The 26621-nt window shown below is 43.3% G+C and overlaps 2 protein-coding genes across 2 annotated transcripts; one reads left to right on the top strand and one right to left on the bottom strand.

Annotated features, from left to right (window-relative positions):
• The first annotated feature begins 1958 nt into the window (after positions 1–1958).
• Positions 1959–23710, top strand: lsp1a (lymphocyte specific protein 1 a). The gene is made up of 13 exons (XM_068739154.1): positions 1959–2054; positions 8569–8712; positions 10859–11222; positions 11685–11818; positions 12239–12473; positions 13064–13192; positions 14873–14916; positions 16637–16718; positions 17452–17589; positions 17795–17890; positions 18045–18131; positions 18373–18481; positions 23016–23710. Exons 1-13 carry the CDS (start codon positions 1996–1998, stop codon positions 23033–23035), a joined length of 1641 nt encoding a protein of 546 aa, XP_068595255.1. The 5' UTR covers positions 1959–1995; the 3' UTR covers positions 23036–23710.
• On the bottom strand, positions 19312–25518 carry prr33 (proline rich 33). Its single transcript, XM_068739152.1, has 3 exons — positions 25499–25518; positions 25133–25180; positions 19312–22689 (listed from the first exon to the last, which is right to left on the bottom strand). Exon 3 carries the CDS (start codon positions 22672–22674, stop codon positions 19612–19614), a length of 3063 nt encoding a protein of 1020 aa, XP_068595253.1. The 5' UTR covers positions 22675–22689; positions 25133–25180; positions 25499–25518; the 3' UTR covers positions 19312–19611.
• Between the last annotated feature and the right edge of the window lie 1103 nt (positions 25519–26621).

The following is a 26621-nucleotide window of genomic DNA, read 5'->3' as shown; positions in this document are numbered from 1 at the left end:
AGGCCTCTGTTTCCATGAGGATTAATACCAGGAGAGAAAGTACCTCTGGAAACAGGCATGCTGGGTATTTAAAATACACACACACACATATATATATATTATATTATATTCTTACTATTCATCTTCTAAAGTGGAGCACCTCAGTTCAAGTGGCATCTAGTTTTGTTGGAGCGGATGCAAGGCATAAATCAGCCCTGCACTGTTTGTTCTGTTTAATCAAGAGCGTCTGAGTGTTCAGGGCAGCTCTGTTGTGTGAGCAGCGACGGCGACGGCGGCGTCCGTGTCATGAATTCACTTCCCAGAAATCCCTTTGTCTGATGTGCCACTAAGTAAGACTTACCGACACTCCAGGGGTGACTGGTTTGTGATGAATGGGTTACTTGGTAACGGCGGCGTGTTGTTGGTGTGAGTGAGAGCGTCTCTGGGAGGGGGGGGGGGGGTGGAGACAATGGTGTTAGCGTGAAGTCTGAAGGGTGGAGGCAATTAATTCAACCCGCTGCACCAGAGTCCTACTACTTCAAAGTCAAACAACACCAACAACTTTCAAAAGTTTTGCTGCCCAGTGTGAGTTTCTTGATGACTGTCCCACCAGTGGGTTCACAGGAGTGTCAAATCACAGCTCCACACTCGGTGGGCGACCTGAAGGTCAAGGGTTTAATGCCACTACAGTGGAAAACATCTATTTTGTTTTTGATAATTAATTGAATGCTGCGGTATTGTAATAATCTGTTGTTCAGGGTAATGACATTCAGTAAGTTATTAAGCTTCTTGTAACTAAGAAGCATACAAAAGCAAACATCAACTTGGCTTCATTGGTTACTTTTCTAAAGTCCAGATGAAATATATATATATATATAGGCCTATATATATCAAAACCCAATCGTGTTTTTCTCCTTTAAAATCAAATATGACATGTATTTCTGATGGCTTGAAAAAACAATTGGCGGAAAATAACACTGCGTGAGTCAAATGTTTCATAGAGGAAGTTTGGATGAGACCAACCCAACAGTCATCAGGACACAAACACGTCTCCAAATGAATGCTAATGCTGCTACGCTACTGCCGGGCTCAAGGAAAGTGTCTGCTAGAAATGTTTCTGCTTGACTTTTCAAATAAACGTTCAACTAAGCGACTCTAATTCTGTGATCTCAGGAGGAGCTGTTTGACAATAGACAGGCCGCGATAAAGGCTTGTTCTGCTCCCAGTCTTGACAGGGAAAGCTAGACCGATATCGTCCTGGAGAGTATAAATATTCACACGTGGGAGAAACTCTTTGTTTCGCAGTCTCCTGATCGCAGAAACATTTTATTGCCAATCGCTCCTCAGAGAAAACGTTCGCTTTTATCGTCCTCCTATTGCTGATCATCTGCGGGAGGAAGAGTGAACTGGGTAGGTAAAGGGGGGGGTCAAGCATGGATTTTTCTTTTTTAGGAGCGGGGGGTGTATCATCTTTCATTCCCCCTAAAGAAACACCACATGACCCGGCATTAGAGACAGGCAGCACAGAAAGACAGAGAAAGGAGAATGCTGGGCCCCGCTGCTCAGAGCTCCTCAATGAAAACCACATGTAGGACATGGGGAGGGAGGTGAGGGGTGAGGTGTGTGTGTGTGTTTGAGGGGGGCGTTAGTGTAATGCCAAAAACCCAGCCTCCCAGACTCAGGAGGGGAGTCGCTCCGAGCGTCGCTGGCATTCCCTACACGCGTTGCATGGGAGAAAGCCTTGCACCTCACACACAGCTGAAAGGGAGTGTATTGTGGGTGTGTGTGCGTACGAGTGTGTTCAAACCCACTACAAGGAGCTGTGACAGAGAAACACACTCACACATCATTTACAGCTCCGGGCTCCGGCGTAGCAGCGGGAGACAGTGAAAACAGAAAAGAAGAAGAAGAGGAGAGAGCTGAGCCCAGAGGCCGGTGCCATCGATTCCCATTCCACCGCGGGGAGACAAGAGGAAGAGTAGGAGGAGAAGAAGAAGAAGAAGAAAAGAGGCCAACATGTCCAATGCGCTGCTGAGGAGGAACTCCAGAAAACGGAGTTTAGACAACCTGATGAGGTACGTGGCTGCTGTTGGTTTCTGTTTGCTGCCGCTGAACACACAAAGAGGGAAAGCATCTGAGGTTAATGTTTGACCACCGCGCTCACGCACGCACGCGCGCACGCACGCACGCACGCACGCACGCACGCACGCAAAACCTATTTTCATATTTTTAGTGTTTGCTTGTATAAATGTGTCTAAATGGGAACAGTGGGATTAGTGGAGTTTTGGGTCATGTTTTTTTTTGCGGGGGGGCGTTAAATCATCTGACCTCCCATCACATGAATAATTAATAACAAAGATACAGCATTAAAATCCATCTTTGCTTTAATCTTTAAAAAAAGGAACAGTTATAACCTTGTTATACGTCTGTCATGACAGAACAGAACATGCTCTCATTGGTGAAAATGGACTGACTGGGTGCGGCGGGGGGGGGGGGGTCAAGGCAAGCTGGACGCCCTGGGCTTCTCCCTCCGCCTCACAGAAAGGGGAAGTGTTGCTGGTGGCCTGTGTCAAAGGTGAAAGGTCACTGAAGGCGTCGTTGGTTTTCTGGGCGCCGTCGAGTGGCAGCACGTCCTGTCTGTGCTGCAGGATATGTTTTCCATCCTGTGTCGGATTCGGGTCTAACTGGAGGATGTCAGAATTCCTTCCGTCACCTGATGGGGTGGCTTTAAATCGCCTGAGTCAAAGGTACAGGTTACAGGACCGATTCATTCTCTTTTAACACAGAACCTCACCCAATAAAACCACTGGCTCTTTATTTAATCTCTCTATGCTCTGATAGGCCGATCCCTGCGTTGTTTTCCTGTGGCCATCAGGCAAAGAAGTACCAGCCTCTGCCCTGAGACTGGACCTATAGTAGCCAGTTAGCTTAGCTTAGCACACGGTGTAGATTTTTAATTTTCTATTCTCTGCAGGAGTTCTCAGTGAACTGCTGATGCGTAGATCTGTCAGCATTAAAGCCTTTAAGTCGTCGCCCTGCGAGCCTCGTCACGGGCCTCTGTGAGTGTGATCGCTGCGCTCAGTGAGTCACGGCGAGAACAGACATCCAGTTGTTCCCGTGGGCTGTTTGAAACAGATAACAGCTGGGGGAGGCGGCATTGCGCTCTGATTCAGTCCTCTCGGCAGATGGTGCGAGTCTGGCTGACGTCGCTCCAAAAGCAGCCTCGTAAAACAGCATTACGAGGCCAAACTGTTTTTCATTCATCATCGCGATCAGAAGGCGTGATTCATTCGGCTGAGCTGTGAGGCGGTTTAGTTTGAGCCAAGCTTTTTGGTGTTTTTTTTTTTTTTTACCCCTCAAACCATAATCACAGTTATTTGCTTGATCAGAAATTCCCATTGCAACTTGAAGATATATTTGTACGGTTTAACAACTAGATCTAAATGGACTCATTTTGAATTGAAATCAGTCATCACGAGATGAATTTAAAAGCTGTTCCAGAGTTTCTGAAAACGTTCCTATGAAGGTCGAGGTTTGAATTCCACACCGACCTTGTGAAAAAGCTGGCTTCGGCTACTTTTTCAGAGAATTCCCTTTCAGAGATTGAAAGGGAATTCTTTTTTTAAGGAGAAGTAAGAATTTGCACGCCCCGGTTAAAAGGCGTTTGATTTTAACACCCTTGTATCTGTCATGGATTGCCGCGTTTCCTTTGTGTGCACCACCTGTTGGATGTGTTGCTATTAAACATCCTGTTTGCAGTATTTTCCCCCTCGTATTGATGCCTGTGACATTCTGAAGCTGAACACACACTTTCAGTCACAGAGTCGAGGTTATTTCCTTTAACGCAAACACACTGAACGCAGCGTCATCAGGAAGAACGGCGAACTTGAGTCTAGAACTTTATCAGATGTCGTTCATCCCAGTGGGTCCATGCAGGCAGGCAGGCAGCAGCTGGCCTGTTTTTAATCAGCTCTATCTGGGACAAAGCGCCCCTCATGCCACCCCCCACTCCCAGCTATGTGATGTCATCCAGAAGGCATACCTGCTCCAAAACAAACTAACCGCTGTGACCTCTGACCCCTGGATACCCCCTCATAGGGATGGGGATCCTCAATGTTTGTGATAATGGGAGATAAGAGAGGAATACTCCGGGAGGGTGGAGCTGCTGAGTGATGGGGGCGCTGAATTCGCCCTCCCGCTGCAGGTTGTCTGGGCTCGAGGGACGGTGCTAAAGTAAACGGCGTTGGATTCGTATCTGTACGAGCAGCCAACAGGTTCTGGAGCGTGATAATGCGACGCAGCAGCTGGAACGCCTCTCTTTGAAGAGGTTTCCATTGTGTTGCATTCAGGTTTGCTTATTTTTTGGCAATCTAAATCTATAAATAAATACATAAATAAATAAAATAAATGTTTGTAAGAGAGGGAGTGGTGTCGGAAGAATTCCATTTATTTAGCACATGATTTACAAACTCAAAGCACCAACTGTAACATTTCTGGGAACAAATTTATATTGTTTTTATTTGATCTGATTTGCTCTATTGATTTCTGACGCCCGTATCTTCAGGATTAAAATAAATCCGATATAAAGTTTTTGTTGTCTTTGAAATGCACGTATAAAACGCCTTGATTCTCGGACACCTCTCGGATCAGTCGGTGCCGATTGAGCGTGCAGTTCAATCTTGAAATGCAATCCCAGTAAGAAAACGGGCAAAGCAGCTGCGACGGAGCTGACATGTAAATATCTGCGCTGCAGCGAGCGAGCGCCGCGGCTGTATCCACCCCCTTCGGTGTCTGCCGACGGCCGGCGAGTTCCTGAGGTGCTCCCGGGTTTAAAAGCTGCTTCCCAGCAACACGAGGAGATTTTTGCGCCATTGTTTTGCCAGTTTAGCGTTCTGTTGGTGGCCTTTGTTTGCTGTCTTGGTTGATCATATGTCATTGGGTCAGGGTTACGTTAATCTGTCTGCGGTGGATTTGGGTCAGTTCTGTGAACGTCGGAGACAACAGAGCAGATTTGGTCCAGTGCTTGAATCACAATGTAAAACCTTATATTCCTGTAGAGCCCCACTGTGAGCAGATGCACAGACAGTTTGTAATCTGTTTATTAATCTAATCCAAGCGCAGCCAATGTCCTGGTTTCATTTTATTGATTACATTTTAAATAATCCAGGAACCACACAGGGCAGCCGATCTGATTGATCAGCCATCAGCCATTGTCTGTGACCATCTGTGTCCAAGGTTGTGTGAAGTAATCGGCCATTTTGAATGTCCTGTCAGTCAGAGGGAGGTTTCTGATTGGTCGTTCAACTGAACAAACGGAGAGCTCCTGTCGTTATTCATCCATCACGCCAAACGATGAACATTTTACAACATGTCCATCTGGAACAAAGGACGTTGGCTCTGTCCGTCGACAGCCCTCTGGGTTCCTGTTTTGAATGAGGAATATAAAGTACTGCCCCCTGCTGGTGTGGGGACCCGTGTCCTCTTTGGTGCATGTTCCGGAGCAACTTTTCAACATTCGAAATTCATTCATCGTGAAGCAACACTGACTCCTTGTAACTCGTCTGGTGATCTTTTTGTTGCCCCCCCCCCCACACACCACCCTGACTTGTTTCAACACAGCAATGACTTCATCGCCGAAGTCTTCCTGTTGTCCTCTTCTGTCCCGCGGAGCCCTGGCAGACATTCAGGCCCAAAGGAAACCCTGTTATTACTGTGTCATTCATCCCACCGATGACGGAATGCGTGCTTACAAAAGAGAAGCTAAAGCCCTTCATGCATTTAGTGTTCTAGTGGTGAAACCCTCTTTCATTCGCTTTCCACCGCACCGGAGGTGGACACTAAGGCCGAACTCTGGATAAGTGCAGGCAGATTAGGACCAACAATAGGAGGCTTAGACGGCGTGTTTGCAGGTGATGCCGCTTTTATATCCGGTATTTAGAGTTGTTTTTTTAAAAGAAGCATTGAAAAGAAAACACAAACATGGATTGGTTTCGTGTTTGTGTGCTTCCGAATGCAGCAATAAAGAGTCAAAGTAGGGAAAGACGTTGTCGCTGTTTCCTCATGTCGGCACCTCGGCTAGTCACGCCGAGCTGAGCCACGCTGGCCTCCAGGACTATAACACTGAGTCAGCCTTCATCTTTGAGAGCGTCCATGGAGGCAACATGCTCGGGCTTGCCTCTGGCGTCAGTTTGCTAAAAAAAACAGCAACAGAAGTGAAAAGCCGCTTAATGGAAGGGCAAGTGTTCTGCACATGTTGTAACCGTCTGGAAGGGGGGGGGGGGGTGTAGCCCGGTCCGGAGCCGCTCTGGGTTTTGACTGGGATGAGTCAATGATACGAGTGAAAGGAGGAGATTTACTTTTGGATAAAACAAAGGAGGAAGAGGATGGGAACAAAAAGAAAACCGCCGGTAATCATTTAGTCTGTTTTAGCCAAAAATGACAGAATCCCTCAGTGCTGAATGCCGCTGATTACAGAAGGGAGATGTAAAGAGATGTGAGAGTTTATCTATAACGCTCTGCTGGACTGGATTATTCAACACACAAACATCTGACAACACAGGAAAAGGCAAGAGCTTGGCTTCATATGCCAAATCATTCTGCAGAGTTTATACGAAGTGGCATAGATAAAAGGTTTCCATGTTATACGTTACATTTGTTCTCAATTACTACATTTCCAGTATTCTATTTATATTTTCTACAGATATCTGACTTTTGTGCTTCGAAAATAAAAGCGCTTTTTCTGACTCTAAAGTCCGAGTTAATGATGTGGAGCCGACAGTGACGTCATGAAGATTTTTGTGCAACTCTTGGACTGCATTTAAATAATCTGCAATTACAAGTCAGGATAACTGCTGCATTTTCAAAACTCATTCAAGAAAAGGTTCCATGACGCTTTTATTTTGAAAGTCAGTAATGACTGCCTTTCTGCTGTTTCAGCAACTCTAAAACAAAAAGTGTTTGTCCTGAATTTTGTCTGTTCACCCTCAACCTGCCCTCTGGGACCTTTTGACCCGTGACCAGCTGTTCAGAGGCCTTTCCACCTCTGCCCCCTCATTCGTTTCCTCTCTGCAGGTCCCTCGCCGAACGACAGGAAAAAGGGCGGCAAAGCGAGGCTGATTCTGAGGCTGGAGCTCATCACCTGAATCCAGACCTCGGAATCACAACTTGCTATGTTATGGTAGCTTTGAGAATGAGATAACCCCTAAACTTGTCTCTGAATACATAAAATAATTGAGACAGAGCTCACTTTTAATCTCTTAAAGGCAAAGGAAGTGGCAAAGTCAGTCAGATAACTCCAGCACTGCTGCACCAACCCTTTTATTGTTTTTCTGCTTTAAAAGTACGGAGACGTCAATTCATGTCGGCGTTAACTTATTCATAACTTATTTAGCCTTTCTTTAATGCTGAAACCCCAAACGCCAGCCTCCAGCAAGTCCCGGACCGACACCGCGATGAAAGCGAACTATCGACGACGACGAACTTTAGAGAACAAAGACGAGCTTCATGTCGGTTGTGGTGGCAAATGATGCAATCTCTGAACGCAGGAAACATGAGAGGAGCTTGCAACTGACTGTAAACTGAATATTGGAAGGTGTAAGGATGGATAAACCTTCAGCGATCGATTGGTGATCCTGACGCTTCTTGTCAGTTACGGTTCTGGACCCCTGATTGTCCCCATGGGTCTCACAGCGCTGTTGTCCCTCAGCCTCTCTTACTCGTGGAGTCGATTTTCCAGAAAGGGATCAGAAACATTATTATAATTCACAACATACATGTTATTATAAAGCCTTCGTATGCTGCACAATTGCATGATAAACATTTTTATTTCTGCACTGTGATATTCCTACTAAGCTCCTCCATTTCTGGCAGAGGGTTGTTGAGCTCCCAGAACCGGGCTGCCGGCCGTCGTTGAGTCTTCATGCACGTGATTGCATGGAAAAAGATGACCGGTGTTTGTAACGGATGCTGTGATGTCACGCTGACGTGAGGTGAAGAGCACATGTGTTTATCATGCTGATAAACAGTCGCTCTTGTTCTCATCCAAGGCTCAACAGATGTTTCCCTGCGGGATCCCAGAGCGTGTTGATACCTGGTTGCATCCGTCCCGGGCCATCCGGTCACAAAGCGGTTCACATCTGGTGTCTCGAATGACCACCTGTCATTAGTTCTCAGTCTGCACTTGGCTAAATGTTCACGCCACAGCTGCTCGGCCTGTTGGCGATCAATTAAGACAGATGTTAAAGATTGTTGGGAATTGCCAGAGTGTTGCCTGGCAACAGGGATGTGGGGACTGGTAGGATTCATCTAGTAATAGGATGGGCTACAAGTAATGGAGTATATGTTAAATTAAATCAATGATGCAGCAGAAGTACAGACGCGTCAATATTCATCAATACTTTAACAACTCAGATCAGAATTTTACAATAAAAGTGATATTTCTGCTCAAGTTTATTAAATACAGCAATTCATCACAAAAATGTACATTATGTTTGCTTTGAAAATATTCTCCTCAAATAGCAATACACTTGGGTTGTACTTTCTCTCCCACCTTTACAAACGATGCTGTTTCTTCCCCTCCTCCTTCCGCAGGCTGATGGCTCAGAGGAGCATTGAAGATGCCGAGGAGGTGGAGCGGGAGCGCCGTCGGCGAGCCCGGGAGGCTTCGCGCTGGACGAACGACAGCTCAGCGAGAGAGAGTTCATCAGAGCATGAGATGGGGGCCGAGGAGAATGCGTACGTACTCTAATAATAATAAAGACTCATGGAAGACCAGAGCTGCAAATGGTGACGTGACCAAACAAACTGAATGGGTGTTAAAAATGACGAATCATCCGGAGCGATAATATTTCAAGATTTTCAGGCCTCGTTTAAAAGCAAACATTCTTCCCTCGTCTCACCATAAAATAATAGAAACATGACATCAGACAGTTGTTAAATTCCTTGTCCATTTAATCATGAGAACCCAGGAAGTTATTAAGTGCTGAACATTATTCACTCCCCCCCCCCTCCTCCCCTGTCCTCCAGCTTCCTGTTCAAGCCACTAGCAGTGTTATTTTTTCTTTGGATCACCGTGAGTTTATAGTTTGTCTCCATGTTTCCCAGCCACAAACGTCAACCTTTACTGCTCGTCACACGCCGGATGGTTTTCACGGTTCCCATTGGGAGAAGCATGCAAACAACCTCTTCCCTCATTGTGTTGATGTAAAAATCAACACACACACATCTGCCCTGTCATTACACAACCTCCAAAGAATGTTTACTGCAAAGAGTCTCCAGGGGGGAGGGGGGGGACCACCGCCGCGTCAAAACCCGTGGCATTTCAGCCAACTCTTTAACTTCAGACCCCTCTGTCACCGTCCCGCCTGTCACATCACAAGCTCAGCTGGTTTCTGGTTGCAGAGACTCGCTGTGACGAAGCACTTTCTCTAAAGGCACCGTGAAAATACAAAGTTGCTTTGCAGTCTCCGCTTGCTGCCTGGTTACTTGCTTCTGACGAGGTTAAAGGTCAGATGCTGAGTTTAAATCCACCGATGTCAGTGAAGTAAGGTTGTTGTTTTTTGGCTCTATGTAGACTACAATCACACAGACGGCCCTAAACTCGGATCAAAAACCGGACTCACTCATTTGCGTCAGGTATCGCTCCCCCCCAGGTGTCGACTTTACGACCCAAACGGCCGACACACAGCAACATGTCTGCTTGTTAAGGCTGATTAGATGTTGAGAGAACAGAGAGGCTCCCTATCAGGCAAGGGGGGGCACTACCCCCACTAGTATCTTAATCATCTGAGGAATGTCGGCTGAATTCCTTTCTGCCAGCTCCTGGGAACCCAAAGCACACTTTGATTCAGCTTTTTTTCAGTGGAGGGAACAGCTGGAGATGCCGTGGTAAAGTCGATGACAATGACTTTGATTAAACCGCGTGTTCTAGTGATGCCCAGAAGGAAGCAGGGAGCGCTGTGGCGCTTTAGTGTTACAGGAGGTGCATCTAAAGCTGAATTTCTCCGTCAGGTCTAAATTTCGTAGCTTATAAAGTTTTATTTGACAACGAAAGTTGGTTGATTTCTCATCCAGTCATCTGACATCTCGGAAGTAACATATATATATGTATACACATATTATATATATAAAAAAAAATCAGTAATGACGCAAACGTGACCTAACATGTTCCAAACAAACAAACAAAATATTACAGTATGTAACGTATTTCATGGAGAGTTTTTCGTGTTTTTACTGGCTGTTTTTGTGCTGTGACAGAGGCCAGTCATTCATTTGTCAGCCACGCTCTTTTGCTAGTGACTATGGAGAGATGTATTACTCTCCTCTGTTGAATGTGAGACTACAATGACACATTTCAGCTGGTATGATGTAATTTCCAAGTAGAAAAAACAATCTGACCACTGGTGTCTCTTGAGTGTGAGTCAAATTTAAAGGTGACATTTGAGGAAGTGTCCTCAGAATGTCCTGAGAATGTCACGACTAAAGATTCCTTTAATGCGTGCCGTTTCAAACAGCACTGACATTGTCCCTGTACTGATCGCCTCCCTGTCTGAGCCTCTGTTTGCTGGAACACTGGAGTTCTTGTTGTTCAAATCACTTAATGCCTTTTGACAGACAGGTACTGAGCCCTGTTTCTGCAAACCGGTTCAAACATGCTGACAGAGTGTCAACCTCGGCTTCTGGTGGGAAGTAGCTCAGGACAAATAAGAACGGAGCTTTTCAAGAGACAAGGTGAAAAGTTGAACTCTGACCGGGAGAGACATAATAGATGGTAAAGCAGTCACAATTACAATTAGACGTTTATTTAAAAGATCTTCTGATTTGGAAAGAACATTTTCATTTCAAATTTTCTGACCAATCATGCACACCATCTCATCCTCAGGTATGACGGTGACCTGAAGCCAGACGGCTGTCCATCCCTAGATGAAGACGAAGGCTTCAGCGACTGGACGCAACGGAGAGAAAGACGGAGGCAGCAGCGCATGCAGGAACTCAACCAGGGAGCTGAGGAGAACGAGAATGAAGAAGAGGCGACAACAAACAAAGCAGCAAAGACCGTCCCGGCCTCAATCACAGCCTCCAGTCGACTCCAAAGACAAGAGCATGAGGGAGTGGACGGGAGCGCAACAGAGACGGAGAGGAGGAGTGAATGCGAGGAAGAGACGATTCAGGCTGAGAGGGTGAAGAGGGAGGAGGAGGACGAGAGGAAGATAGAGGAGGCGATGACAAAGAGGCCGAATACAGAGGTAAGGTTAATGATGGGTTTTTTTTTTACTATTGTGAGTCACATCAGGCAAGTCCTGGTCAATTTTAAGTAATTTAATACAAGTCTATGTACAATATTAGACAGGTCCAATTCAAGTCTCAGTTAATCTGAAGCAAGTCAATTGTCACGTCTCATATTATTCAAAACAGATCAAAGTTAGGTCAAGTTTCAAATCAGTTGCCTCTAGTTGTTTCAGAACAGTAATCTATTACTAGACCAACACAACTTTAGGTACCATTCCAAACAAGTCTCAATTTATGGCTCGGTATCATCAGGGTAAGTCCAAGTCTTTAATTAGGAATGGTCCGATATACTCAAGTCAAGGTATTTGTATCCTGGATATAGCCATAGTCTTTGTACAATATCCTGAAGGTCTCTCAAAGCTGCACTTAAAACCTCACAGGATGAAGCTAATCTATTGCGTTGAACCTCTCATGTTCAGGTGGAGAAAAGAAAAGAAGTGAAAGTCTCTTACACATCCAAGGTTTTCCTTCAGCAAGAGCCCAAACACCACAACGCCAATGGAGACCCAACCAATGAGGAAGAGACGTCATACGTGCACAACCAGACAAAAAGGTAGAGACTAAACACAAACGTTTGGTCTCTGTTAGCCAATACTTTATTCGTTCGTGTCATTGATGGAGCCATAGAAAGCAAACTCAGAGGTCAAGGATGAAAGCTCTTCAATAAGTGGGTGGAGTGAAGATAAACTGTTTAAGAATTGCCTATTGAGAGAACCTGTGGTATTTGGCTAACTTGAGAAGTCCAGACACTGGTGGTGGTGGTGGCTGATGATTCTGCTGAAACTTATGAGCCAGTGATGGTGATGATAAACTGGCTTGTGATGTAGATAATGCCAGAAGAAAATTAAGACTGAATAATGCAACAACAAGCGTAGATATAAACTACAAGCCTACCGGTAATCATGCAAAGGAGTAGCCTCCCTTTCTCAACATTCTATAATTTTAATATTTAAATCTGTCCTGGGGGGTGTAGCAGAGCCATGGAGGAGGCAGAGGTCTTTCTGGAGAAGGAGCATCATCTGGAGAAGATTCGGCAAGGCCTCCAGCAGAAGGAGAGTCCGGGGCTGGAGCAGCTGAGACAAAGGCAGGCGGAGGCTGAGCAGGAGGTAGAGGAGCTCAAGAGAAGACGGGAGGAGAGACATCGAGTCAGAGAAGAAGAGGATTGTCGGAGGGAGGAAGAGGAGCAACTGCGCCTGGCCAAAGAGGAAGTAAGCAGGCTGGCGTGTGACAGAACTCCAGGGAGGTGTGAAGACAGGAGTCAGCTCACTGGCACAGTGTTCAGGGTGGAGGGGGAAACGTTGCCATTGTCTTTTCCTTTCTTTACACTACAGGTCTTTATACCCACTTCTGATTTGTTGTTGACCCCGTACTTAAAGGTACATTTAAATATGACCCATATACAACATTTACATTTATGCTGGGTACAATTTGAGGGCAACATCCTGCAAGTATATCCGTGGGTTTGGTTCAATAATCTTGAAATGGACTTTAATGGAAGTAAAAGAAGAGCTATTTACAGTTGTTTTAGTTGGGATAAATCACTCTGGCTTGATTACAGTAATGACTCTCAGGTGGTGCCGGTCCAATCCCAAACCCACTCTGAAGCACTTTGACAATATGTTATTTGACAGAAGATGTAGAATTACTGCACTAATGTCTGACAAGAAGTGTCTAACAACATGCTAGTTTTAATGCATTAATGATGCCCAGATTGTGCATCATTCATACATTAGAATTCAGACTCTTGCAGTTGGTGTTAATATATGGAGTTAATTTGTGTTTGTGATCTGGCTCCAAGGAGGAGAAGAGGCGGATGAAGAAGGACATCGAGAGGAGGAGGATAGAGGCAGCTGAGAGGATGAAGAACCTGAGTATTTCCAGCATGGACGGAGATGAAATGTTCAGCCCCAAAACTCCCACATACAAGGTAAATATCACAGATATGTCCAAGCTTAATATCTAAGTTATATTCCAATCTATTATTATCAAAATGTGTTCTGGATCTGATCGAGAAAGAGGTCAGGAAAAATATATGACATTTTAACATTGACTCCGATTCACTTTTACTTTTCATGGTTGGTGTATAAAGAAACCAAGAACAATTTAGAACCTTTTGATGATGATACAGATCACCATGTGGACGATGTAAGTCTAATTATGAAGGGAATGAGCTGCTTGGCGGAGGTCTGTGCTCTCTGAGTGATTTTCTAATTTTGTAGTTGTGTTAGTTATCTTCCTACGTTTCTGTGAAACACTAAGCTTATTTATCAAGTAGGAAAAGTTTTCTGGGAATGTGATTATCCCATATCTGTAGATAGCATCATGTTGTAGCGAGCGAACAATGACTGCAGTCAGCGCTGCCCTCAGTTTCAATTGACTGGAAACTCCAGTGATTTAATTCCTAACCAGCTGGTATTAAATTAAGTAAACAAGTTGTTTCAGAACTATGTGCAATGACTGTAGTTACAAAGAACTGAGGAACGATTTCCAACACTTTGATGTTTTTATGAACAGCATGTTAAAACAGTCCAGACGTGTCGGCGGCTGTGAATGTTTGAAATCATGCAGAGATCAAATGGGCTTTATTGGGTTAGGTTTTTTTTTGAAGGGGCTTAATTGTCCTTCAGCTTTGCCTTCCATTAACTTGGTATGATGTCACTTTTGTTAACCAAGCCGGTGACAAATAACGGTGTTACCTTCACAGCTGATGGACTCAGACTCAGCTTGTAAGTTGCATATGTGTGTCTGTGTGTGTGCGTGTGTTTAATGGGCCACCAGGGCGTTCTGGCCGCACCAGAGAAGCACGTTGTGTTTACAGGGCACTCACCGATACCTGAAGTATTCTTGATGTGAGTTTGATTTGTGAACAGTGACCTCCCTCCTGACTTTGTCGGGTTACAGATGCATCCCGGCTCCCAGAAATGGCCTTCTATGCTTAATTCACTGTCAAATACAAAACTTCTAAAGTCCTGAAATACATTTTATTGTCTTTCATAATAACAAGTTATATTATTATTATTATCATTATTATTATTTTATGGGCTTTTTGGGTGAAGACATCCAAATGAAAAAAACTAAACTTTTGGGACTGTTGGGCTTCTGTATTTGGACATTTTATGTACGTGCATGATACTGCATGTGAGTTCTACACAGCTGCACCTTCTTTAATAAACTGGACTATTATAAATGTATTTATACCATTCACAACTAAGACTCAAAATCTGATCACACCGTACCAACGTCACCGTAGCATTTGTATCCCGCTGCAGTTTATTGCTTCAATATTTGATCTGTTTTGTTGATGTTGTATTCAGTAAACAGCATTTTACCCCAGTGCATTATGTTTTGTAACATCATCATATATTTTGTATTTAAAATCTTACTGATATGTACACATGTGGAGTAGAATGGCGCATAAGTTGAAGTAGATGTATTCAAATACAGTATAAACATCCGCCTTTACTCGAGGGAATGTATTTAGTGACGCTTCTCGACTGGCTCTGACTGTTTAAGAGACACGTGAGCTGTTGGTGGGGGCAAATGAGGCAGAAATCCTCCGGCGTTTCTGTGAAACACTTACCTCAGTCGTCTTCCTCTTTCTTTCCAGATCACAGAGAGAACAGAGTCGCTGAACCGCTCAGTGAAGAAGAGGTGAATATCTTCAGTAGTATCCGAACCAATGTCACAGAGGGTGATCGCTCTTTTTTATATGAAACTATCAATCCATTAAATCCTTATATTCTGCAAGGTGCATGCAGCGTGGTAGCAATGCTTACTCAGAAGGTCAAAAATAATGCATCTAATAACTTCTAATGCAGTGAGACTGTATGATATTCAAATATAAATCAAAAATGTCAAACAAAATATAGAAGGAGAGGTAAAGCTGACCTTCCCTGGACATGGAGAGATTGTAATTCAAACATAATCATAATTTAAGACAGAAAAATGGAATAAATACAATAAAAAATTATCTTTTTTTATAGAAAAATACATGGAGAAAGTTTCTAATATAATACAGTATAATAAAATAAAAGCTGGTATGTAATCAGGTTTTTGTTCACGTTTAATGGGGCTTTTAACTTTCAGCTCTGTTTGGACAATCATTCAGTCCAACTGAGCTAAAAAAGAAAATATCTCGCCAAGAAAAGCTGAGATTAATAACCCTGAAACAAGTTGAAAAGTTAGATGATCTAATTTCAGTGGATGGGTTTGGGGTCAGAATAAAAACGCGCTGACGGAGCTGCTTTTGTGTCATATTGGAACGCCGGGATACTGGAAGGAAGAGCGCTGCCATTTCTGCGGTGGTTGCTTTGGTTCCAGTCTCCCTGCAGACACTCGCACACTCCAAACCATTACTCCTCATTACATTTAAATATCACTGTCTCAGACAATTTCCTGCCGGTCCTGGGGATTTTATTGATCCATGAAATGGTTTAGCAGAGCTGCAAACATTTTAACATTTGGAAAGATCTCCTTGTTCTTTCGGTGAAGTGCCAGAGCGTTGTGCTACTTTGGTGACTTTTTCCAAACGTCTTGTTTTACCTGAAGAACCCAGAGAACAGCTGTTAATGATATATGATTGCAAATCCCTTATTGCAATCACGGTAAACCACAGTTTACTTCCTTTTAAACACTGCTGAGGAAGTTCGAAGATGATCCCCCCCCCCCCCCCCAGCTGTGATTTATCATCCACCTTAACTCCATCCAGGTGCAGGCTGCAGTGTTTTCTCTGGAGGTCAGAGGGGTAAGGCGGCTCTGAGCCGTCTGCAGCAGGGAATGAAGCCTCCGTGTGGGCGTTTTCATTTAGAAATAACTTTACCTAGAACAGCTTTCATGCTATCGTGTTAGCCACATTGTCAATAGCATGACCCCGTGTCCGACCTCCAGGCGCCCTTGAGCATTTTCATCAGCACCATCATGTTGTAAAAGAGAAAAGTGCAAACCTGGACTGAGTCACACTTTCCAGAAGTCATGTCAGATGCAGCTTCCTCCAGTCATGACATCATCGTTATTCCTTTGTAACAGTGAGCGTCGCTCGGGTGGCGCCTCAAACATGTTGAAACAAACCCCTGAGATGATGAATGAGCCCCCCCGCTGGTAAGACATGACATCACCCAGAAGTAGAGCTTGTATCTATTGCAGTACAACAAAATATATATAGTCGAGATGGTAGAGTTAAAAAAAATACAAATAAAATATCCACAAGACATTTTACTTAATGTGAGCTGACAATACAAGATGAAAGGGAAATATACAGAAATGATGTAAAGAGGAAACGTGTGGGATTAAAACACAACATAGTGTTGCTAGTAGTCGTGAGTCACTGAGCTAAACACACAAATATGTTTGTTGTTGTTGTTGTTTAAATCAGTAACAGCTTTAAGAAGATGCTACCTGTCGCTCTCCTGCCGAAGATTGATGACAAGGTGGAGCAGTATGTTCATGCAGTGGAGGTCAGTACACACACACATTATAATTGATATATTATTGATAGATGAATGAACTAAATCATGAATTGATTGGTTTAGTGTTGGGAATGACGTAAATATTCCTCATCAGTGCTGAGCTGAAGTTCAGAACATTTGATGGATGTTTAAAGGAATAGTTAATTAACATTTTATTGAGTTAGATGAGGAGGAGATGAGAACACAACCCAAAGGTTTGGGGTCACCCAGACAAAGGAAGGTCAGTTTTATAGCTTCTCTAAACAGCTAAACTGTTTTCAGCTGTGCTAACATGATAGCACAAATAATTTATTTTCTTTTATTTAATATTTAACCTTTTATTAAAATTAAATAGTGCATTCTATTTAATTATAATTCAATTATATCAAATTATAATTTAATTATAACTTAATATTACAGGTTGAATCTAAATAGGGTTCAGAATGCATGAAATATATATCATTAAAAAAAGATGAAAAATAAAATTGTGCAGTAATGAATACAAGATAATTATGTAAATTATATATCTACCTTTACCGATGAGCACTAATAAAATCAAAATATAGGTTATTCATATTACAGTCCTCTAATGCAAACATTAATAATTCAAGAGTCTTTAGTGTTCATCTCTTCTTTTTATTCTTTAAATGAACTTGAGGCCTGGGATATTCTTTGTTGTTTCATTACTTTTTTAGAATGTATTTTTCTTGATACAAACAAGTTGAGATATGGTAACTTGCAGAATTCCCAGGAAACCCGCACAGTGAAGGCCTCTCTGGCCGACCTGCCCAGCTCACCTGAAGTTGTTGCCTCCAAGAAAACCCTGTTTGAGGCCGGAGAGGCCTGGAGCCAGAGTCCCACCAAAGGAGCGACCTGCAAGGTGAGGAAAGACACAACCCGCTAAATATCTGCTCCGACACCAACAATACACCTGAATGAAAGCAAAGAAATGTTATGACCTAACGTGAGAAAATGTGAAAGATCTCCAGCTCCAGCATGTTAGCACAAACAAAAAAAATAGAAAAGATCAGGCAGAAGAATCGACATTGTGTTCACGGTATCAACTAAATGTATTTCTGAATCAGGACACTGAAGCGTTGAAGGTGGGCGTGGCGGACCTGATCACCCAGTGGGTGAAGGGTCCGTCCGACAGCAGCAGACAGTCGCCCAGCAGAACGACCGTGAGTCACCAACACTAGAACTAGAAGAAGAAGAAAAACACTTACTTTAGGCCAGATAAATAAAACAAAGCGCAAGCAAGAAATATTCCTGTAATCTGGCCACTTTTCAGACAGAATATTCACCAGCTTTTCCATTGGTTGATTCTCTCGTCAGGATTTGAAGTCTGGAGATGTGATGCAGAAAAAGAACATGTGGGAGGGGATTGGCGACTCATCTCAGCGGCCGGTGCAGAGATCCAGGGTAAACCGCGCAAACACATATGCTGATAATAAACACGGATTATTTCTCTTAAATCTGTTAATTCTATCTTTTTAGTTTATTTTATTATTGTCTTTTTTTTGTAAAACATTATTTTGTATGACTAAATTATGAATGAGAACTACGATAACGACGATATGGCTGGTTTTTATCACACAACATGCAGCTTGAGAGGATGATTCGGGAACAGCCTGGACAACTCTTGTCTCATCTCTCTCTTCAGGCCTCCTCAGCTGTTAAAAAGTATACATTTGTCGTCACTGGTCACGGCAAATACGAGAAGATCGCTGCGGATGACGAGGTTGGAGGAGAGTTATCTAACGGAACATCTGGTAAGATCAGTCAAAGGAAGACTTTGAAGGAGAAAACAGGAAAATTAAAGTCCCTCTGAAGGCTTTGATGTCTGAACGGAATGTTAACACTTTAATTCCTTTAAGACAAAGCGGCACAATGAGCGTCCAGTTAAATGAATGGTAAATCCTGAACCTGTGCCTTGGTTGTAGCTGAAACTCATTATTGATAGAATAATAATAATGTAATGACTGATTTCTTCTTTGTTATTTCATCTGAATAAATAACAGAGGAGATGGGAATCCAAATAATAAGAGTTAAAGTTGCATAGAAAAGCCCAAATCTGTAATTACTTAGTTTTACTGTGCAGTGATTTATTAATATTTAGAATAAAACAAACAATGTATTATAATCCAATCATCCACTCTGCCTCCTCTTTGCTGCTCTTATCCAATCAAACAATCTCTTTGTGTCTAACTGTGTGCTGATCTGTCACTGAATGTGACAAAATCATTTCGCTGTGACTTTAAGAATCAATCAATCACCAAACACAACCATCTATAACCTTAAAACACTTAAATCAGACGATTCACCCGGAGGTAAGGAGCACCATTTTGAATTTAGCAGGATGTTTAAATGTTCACTAAGAAAAACAAATATTGTCATGAAAGGTCCAACAATTATTCACTTCAACTGTGCTTTGGAACTTTTAAGCAAAAAATTCCAAGTGTCGAATGAGCTGCAAGCAAAAGATTTTCAAAGCGTCACAGAGAATAAACGTTTCAAATCTCTCATTTGTAATTACATTATTTATTGTATGTATTGCATATATTTTACATGTAGTGAGATGCACAAATGAGAAACTCTGAGATTACTTAGAACATGAGTGCTTTAATGTGATGTGACATCTGATTGACTCGTGCAGCTCTCTCTCAGCTAATCCACAAACACAAACATTTTAACATTCAGACAGCCAGTCACACGGATGCAACACGATGCGTTTGCCAAGTAGAAAGTTCGGACTACAACACAAACTGGACTATTTAAACACAGACTAGAAGTCCAGACCTGTACATTAATTATGCGGCTCAGGTTTCTGCACCTGTACATTAAGCGTTTACCATAACGTTTCCCTTTACATTTTCATCTTGCCACTTGATTCCTTGGAAGATTAAGTCGAAGTGAACCCCTTGGCCTTTCTGTTAAAGTCTTTTGGCTCCTCGTCTTTACCTTTCCGCCCAATCAGACCCATTTCAAAAACGGTTGAAATTTTCGCCACCGGCCTCGACACTGCCTCTTTTAGCTTTTTGGCATCAAACCTTGGACTGAAGAGCAGGACAGGCAGCCGGTAAGCAAATGAAGGTATATCTTTCAACTCGTTCGTTGTCCCTGTCTTCTCTTTATCCTCTTTCTGCTCCTGGCTTTTGTTTAACTCAATCTGCTGCATGATGTTCTCCTTTGTGGAAAACATTTGGAAGAGGACGGCATCCCACATCTTTGTTGCCTTGGGTGCACCTTTGGAGTTTTTCTCATCCTGGGTGCCTTGCTTGTCGTCTGCTTTCTCATCGGCCTTTTTAACCCCACTCTGCACCTGCTCAGAGATTTCATTCTGAGAGCCTGTCTCTGGAAACTTGGGCTCCTCCTGCTCCACCACCATGTGTTTCTTGAGTCGAGACCAACCACTCATTTTAGATTTGAGCCCTTTTGGCTTCTGTATGACTTTAAGAGGCGTCTCCGCTGTTGGTAGGGCTTCATTGGCTTCATTTTTCTCAGGCGTTGCCTGAACCGGTTCTGATTTCCTGTCGTTTCCCGTATCTTTACTTAATGCTGACTCAGCAGTAGACTGAGCTGGCACTGTGGCACTTGGCTTTGAGAGTACGTTTCCCGTCTTGGTGGCAGCTGCAGGTTTCACCAGCGCCGGTTCTTCTGAGACTTCAGCTTTTGCTTCAGGTCCTGATTTCTGCCAGGCAGCTTGGGGTTTATCCTTGCCTAAAAGTTTTCTTACAGCTTTCAAAGGATCCGGTTCCCCTCCTTTTGGTGGACAAGGTTTCACATCCTGGATTATTGTTGCTGGTTTGACAGCTTCTTGAATTTGTGCTTCCACTGTTGGCTTCTCCAGTGCTGTTGGAGATTTTGGTGCTTCTGGAATCGCAGCTACATCCTGACCGGATGAAACACTAATCTCTTGCGTTATTGTACTTCCTGAGCTATCAGATGTTTGTGAAACAGTAATAGCAGGAACAGATGGGATGGCTGTATCCTTCTGGGGTTTATCTGCATCATTGGGGGTTCCTTTGACTTTAGACATCTCGGCTGTCGATAACTCCCCCATAGGTGGCTCTTGGTTGGGCGTTTTGTATTCTTCTGGCTCATCTTTTGAAGCTTTAACACCTTCCTCAGCTCGCGACACGGAACTCGATATACCAAATGCTGGAGTGTGAGTTTTGATTCCACCATGAGCAGCATATTCTGCTGGTGTCAACCCTCTGTAGCCGGACGTTTTCGTCACTTGGGTTAGAGTTTTAGAACTCTGAAAGGCTACAGGTGATGCACCAGGTGAGGATGTCCCATATGTTGGTGTCCTTGGTCTTTTATATCCAGGTGATGAGGCCAGGAGTCGGGAGGCCTCATATGTTGGGGTTTTGGGCCTCTGTTGGCCATAAGAAGGCACCTCTGGTGCTGCTGGCTCAGTTGTAGGTTCCTTAGGGAACCTTTGAGAGGCGGGTGCAGTACTTTCAATATTTCCTTCTCTCAGATCCGATTCTGAGTTTGACTTCGTGATACTTTGTTGGACTGGTTCAGCTGCAGGTGTCGCTCCTGAATGAGTGTCTGTATGAAGTAGTCTTTCAGTAGGCTTAGAAATGCTGATCGTAGAAACTGTTTGGGGAGTTCTTGACTTTTCAGGCTCTACCGTGATTGGTGACACAGAAAATAAAAGAGGATTGGGCTTTGAGATTTCAAATACAGGTGTTACAGCTCGAGTTATATGGTATGATGGGGTTTTACCCCGTCCTGTGGAAGTTCTTATGATTTGCAACTCATATGTTGGTGTTTTAACTCTGATTTCAGATGTTGATAAGGTTCTTTTGACTTCAAATGCTGGGGTGGCTCTTTTGACTTCCGATGTTGGGGTGGCTCTTTTGATTTCAGATGTTGGGGTGGCTCTTTTGATTTCAGATGTTGGGGTGGCTCTTTTGACTTCCAATGTTGGGGTGGCTCTTTTGAAGTCGGATGTTGGGGTGACTGTCTTAATTTCAGCTTTTGGAGTTATGATTGTAGTCATATCCAGGATTGGCGTATCTCTTTCAGTTGCTAACGTTTTTTGCCTGTGAGCATCCGTGTCCAATAAAGAAAGCTGAGTCAAATCCTGTATTTCTGTTAGTGCTTTACTTTGAGTTATTGTATTGCCAATAGCAGTTAACCCAGCAGAGTCATACACTGGTGGGGTCCTGGATGTCTCATAGTACGATGTACTCGCTGTGTACATCCTAATTTGAGGGACGTCAAACATTGGTTTAGGCGATCGTGAATGTTCAGTTGCTTTGAATGTTGGACGTGGACTTCTGGATTTGACGAGCGGCATCAACACAGTGATAGGCCGAGTGAAAGCTTGCCCCCCGTTTGCTGGACTTGTGAGTTTTCGCTGTCGGGTCACCTCAGCTGCAGCAGGTCCAAGGACAGCATGGGTTTCTGAAATTGCACTAAATGCTGGCTTCTTCACTTCAGGAGCCAGTACTGTAGTGTCAGTCGGAGACGATGTTGGAAGAGATATTGTAGGTACCCCCAGCTCGATGACTGTCCCCTGAGCTGGTGAAACTCCAGAAAGAGTTAAAGATGTGGTAACTTGCTGCAGCGGCATCGCTACCATCTGAGGTGACAACCTCACTTCTCTATTATAAGCTGCACGCTGCGGGTAAGGGGATGCCACATGATGATACAGCGGCCTAGCAGCGAACCGTGGAGCCGGATGGACACCAGAGAGGCAGAATGGTGCTTCTGGTGTCTTGGGAGGGGTGGAGTGGTCGCTATGCTCGAGGTCAGGGCTGGCTTCATTCACGGGGGAAAGGCTTGAGCGGAAAGGCGTGGCGGTCTGTGTTGCTTGAGCAGAAGATTTTTTCTTGGCAGTTCTCTTGAGCAGTTTCTGAAGCTTGACGTTGTCTTTTCCAGGCTTGGGCAGCAAGGGTGGGGGGTACTGCTGGGAAAGCAGGCCCATCTGGATGTAAGCGACAGCCATGAGCGCTTTAGCACCCTATGGAGAAAGAGATTGAAAAGAAAGGTTAGGAAATAATAGGAGATTCATAGGGAGTTCAGCTAAAAAAAATTAGTTCTCCAAATAATTAAATCTAAACTCCAGTCCTTTGGTTCCTCAGCTTCATCTGTATGTATTCCAGGATTCTTAAATGCTGATGCATCTCTGTTAAAAGTGAAAGTACGTGCAGCCTGTTCATGTGAATACGCATCCTCGAAAATGTTAAACTTCACATCCTGCTACGACTGGAAATACATCAATGCTCCTTTTCATCTTTTACTGTTTTATATCGCCGTATTCAAATCTTTACTTTGTGTCTTTCATAGATTTATATCAAGATTACTGAGGGAGCGTCATCCCAGGTGGTCTGGACGTCACAAAATCATCTGTTGGCTTCAAACACATGGAAGCAGTCACAAACCCAACATTTCATCTCAATCAATTAGATCACTTTTCTGACTCGCAACTGAAATCACAAAAGGTCAAGTCAAAGAAATGTCAAATGATTTTTCTGATATCTGTTTCTTTTCTTTGTTCAGCATCTCTATGATTATGTTCCTGACTGTGAGCTTTTTTTTTCTTCTGTCGTCATCTTCTTGATAGTATTTTGGTAAAACTTTCTGATTGTCCGCTTGATCCTTGCATGATCCTTTGCAGAGAACATCAAACTGATCAAGTCGACATTATGTGAAATGAATGGATCAGACTATTCGACATCAGCTGTTCTGCACTTTGGATAAAGAAGAGTCTGAAACAGCTGAGCTCGGGAGACACATTTAGATAAAAGCGTTGATAATATTAACACTGAAAGGAATTAGCTCTGCTCACTTTGCGCAGCCAAAAAGGAAGATATTGATTTGGTATCTGTTAATTTTCAAGTTGCATCAACCATACAGATGCGCTAAACAAATGAAATATTTTTCCTGTGAATGTTTAATTATCATTTTTGTCTCTATACCAATGCAGAAATGTTACACTTTTAATATTCATTTACTGAGATTTCTGACTGTATGTGTTTATAACCCGTTTTTTTTTTAAATAAATTAAAATGATGTTCTACTTTTCCAGCGCCTCCATTTTTGTTTTCATTATTTGTTTAATTAGTGAAATCTCATGATATTCTATCATTTTGCTTCTTCCATGGTGTCACATGTTGCAAATCTACTTTGGCCCAGACAAATTGAGACACCTGAAATAACTACGTGAAATCCTCAGTGGGAATTCGTGGTCCCCGGTGGATGATTAGTTTTGGGACCCTTTGGACCAGAAATTTGTATGACTTGTGAGCTTCTCCTTGAGTTCCTGCTTTGATCACCTTTCGGGTTTACTTTTTTGTTTCTCTGTTTGATTATTCTTTGTTGGATTGTTTTTGTTTGCCTACAGTTGCTGAAATCTTAAGAAACAAAATTTCAAAATCGAAGCAGAATAAACTGCAAATATTGATACAAAAAGCAATTTTGTAAAAAAAGGAACTTGGTTTTCCTGCATCAAACAAAAATAAATATGGAAAATATAAATTGATGTAATATATTTATCTAAGATAATACATTAAGTATTTAGAGATGATTTTAGGTTTTTCACCATCATCTCGAGATGAGCGATGCACACTGACGACAAACCAAAAGGAGAATCAAGATGAACTCTCCTGGATGGTGTTGCAGGCTCACAGCTGATCCCGGAAGCTTTTACTTGGCCTACTCTTAATTTTAGTTTGGAGGCAAAGAGAAAGCTGGCCAATCACCTGCTTCCGTTTTTTTATGGTTCAGTTGAAAGGAATCATAACTTGAAGGAGATTAAAGTCTGCAGGTAGGTGTAGCATCCACCAGCAAACCCTGGATACCAGTCATCACAGGGACAACTCACACATCCATCCATCCATCCGACCGGTGCCGGGTCACGGAGGCAACAGTCTGAGCATGGATGTCCAGATTTCCCTTTGCACCTTAAGTTAATTTACAATTAACCTGTACGTCTTGGTTCTGGACTGTGGAAGGATGCTGACATTTCATGAGGGAACCCAGGCAGATTGACAATACACAATAGGATGGATTAACTTCTGCTTTTCTGATTGTGTTATTTCTAGTCCCCTTTTGTTCACATCCTCACTTTTCGATGTGTGTCTCCTCAGTGAAATGTAGGCCATAGCTACCCATGCCCCCCCCCCCCCCCCCCCCGGCACTCAGCCTTCATCCCACCCTGCCGGACACATGAGAGCCCACTCCTCCTTTTATGGCTCTGGTAGGCTCGGTATTTAGAGCGCCTTCACGATGCAAGTTCAAAAGTAGAAAGCGTAATAATAGCTGTGTAATAAAAACCAAGCACAATTGCCTCCTTCATTCAGTAAACGAAACCAGCCCAAAAATGTATTTACTTCCAGTGGAGTTATGAGGTTTCAGACAAAAGCAAACAAACAGTAAGTTTGGATGAAAAACAAGGAACATACCAGGTAAAAACTTGTTGCTGATGTTCAGAGCACTGCAGGCAGGTTCCCCTTGACAAAGCAGGAGAAAACATTCAGATTTAATATAAATGATCAGATTTAGCTTTATTATCTAAAATGACATAACAGTGTGATTCAAAGCTGCAGGGAGTATAATCAGTGCTAACGTTTACTTCCACCCTGCTGGTGCTTTAGTGTTGCATCGAGGAGGAGAAAAAGCACCACAAGCGCTCCAAATCTCTGGCTTCCAAAGGTGGGGGTGAGGGGTGGGGGGGTTTCTGCATTCGACAGCAGCTGCCTCCCTGATATTGCTAGCAGCTTCCCTACCCTCTACCTGGAGAATAAAAGGTGCAATTATGGCGTGTTTACCTGTGTGACCGCTGCTTGGGGGGTGGCCGGCTGGCTGCTGCCTGCTTGTCCCAGCCCGGAGTGTCAGAGCTGCAGGTTCATGTTGAGCCCAACGAGACCCCCCTTCCTACAAATGGAAGGAACAGAAGCCATGGCAGTCCAAAAATAAATCCTGAGCACCGTGTGCTGCTCAGAGTGACAGCGGCGTGGCCGTGACAGCAGAGCGAGGCGAGAAACTGCACAGACAGTCCACGGGACTTACGGTTTCAGCACCTCCAGGCTCTAGATGTGCACATTGTCCAACGGACACCAAGGGGTCTATCAAGGATGCACCATGGAGCCGGCAGGGGGCTGCAGCGTGCTCGGAAAAATAATATAGAGTTTAATTTGATGTGGTTCTTTATAATAACAAGATGGGATTGTAGTGTTTTGATGGAGCCATGTACACATATATTATATTTACCGTTCATCCTGGTGATTAGGGGTCCCTCACATATATATATATATAATGAGTCATTACAGTTAATCCTATAATGGTGGACCCAAATATGTCTAGGCTATTTGAACACTCCACAAGTTTTAAAAGCGGCACTCTCTTCCATCTTTATTGTCCTGCCTATGTGCAATAATAGGCTTTCAGTTTTTGATTGGGGTATTCTTAAACTTGGGATATTAATTAAGGGGAGTTCTTGAAGTTCCTTATGTGGTCCTAAGGGATACTCAAAAAAAAAACAATTTCTCACTTGAAACATCCCTGCAAGAACCTGGTCCAATTTAAGATCTAAGAATCTCTCTCATGCATTGTAAAGCTTTTGCAGGACGACAAGGGTGGATGAGATTTTGACTGTGTTCCAAGAGCGTCCAACAGATTGTTTAAAAAATCTGTCAACAGTGTTCCATTCATTTTTTTTGAGAGGTCATTATTTGCTAAGATGATCTGTCACACATAGAGTGTGTCTGGATTTCCAAATATTCTAAATTTAGATTTTTTTTTTGTAATTCAAGAGCATTTTCAAAGCGCTTGACTGAGTTCAAGTTGATCAAAGAAATGTTGTTTTGCCTGGTGTCATTGCCAGTTCCAGTGCTTTGTGATGGCATAAAAGTCTTGGATTGTCTATGATGAGAATATTGTCTGGAGCAGGTC

The sequence above is a fragment of the Brachionichthys hirsutus genome, chromosome 5 (genome assembly GCF_040956055.1).
Source record: "Brachionichthys hirsutus isolate HB-005 chromosome 5, CSIRO-AGI_Bhir_v1, whole genome shotgun sequence".
Taxonomy (NCBI): domain Eukaryota; kingdom Metazoa; phylum Chordata; class Actinopteri; order Lophiiformes; family Brachionichthyidae; genus Brachionichthys; species Brachionichthys hirsutus.
Note: the sequence above shows the minus strand (reverse complement) of the source record. Positions and strands in the feature narration are given on the sequence as shown.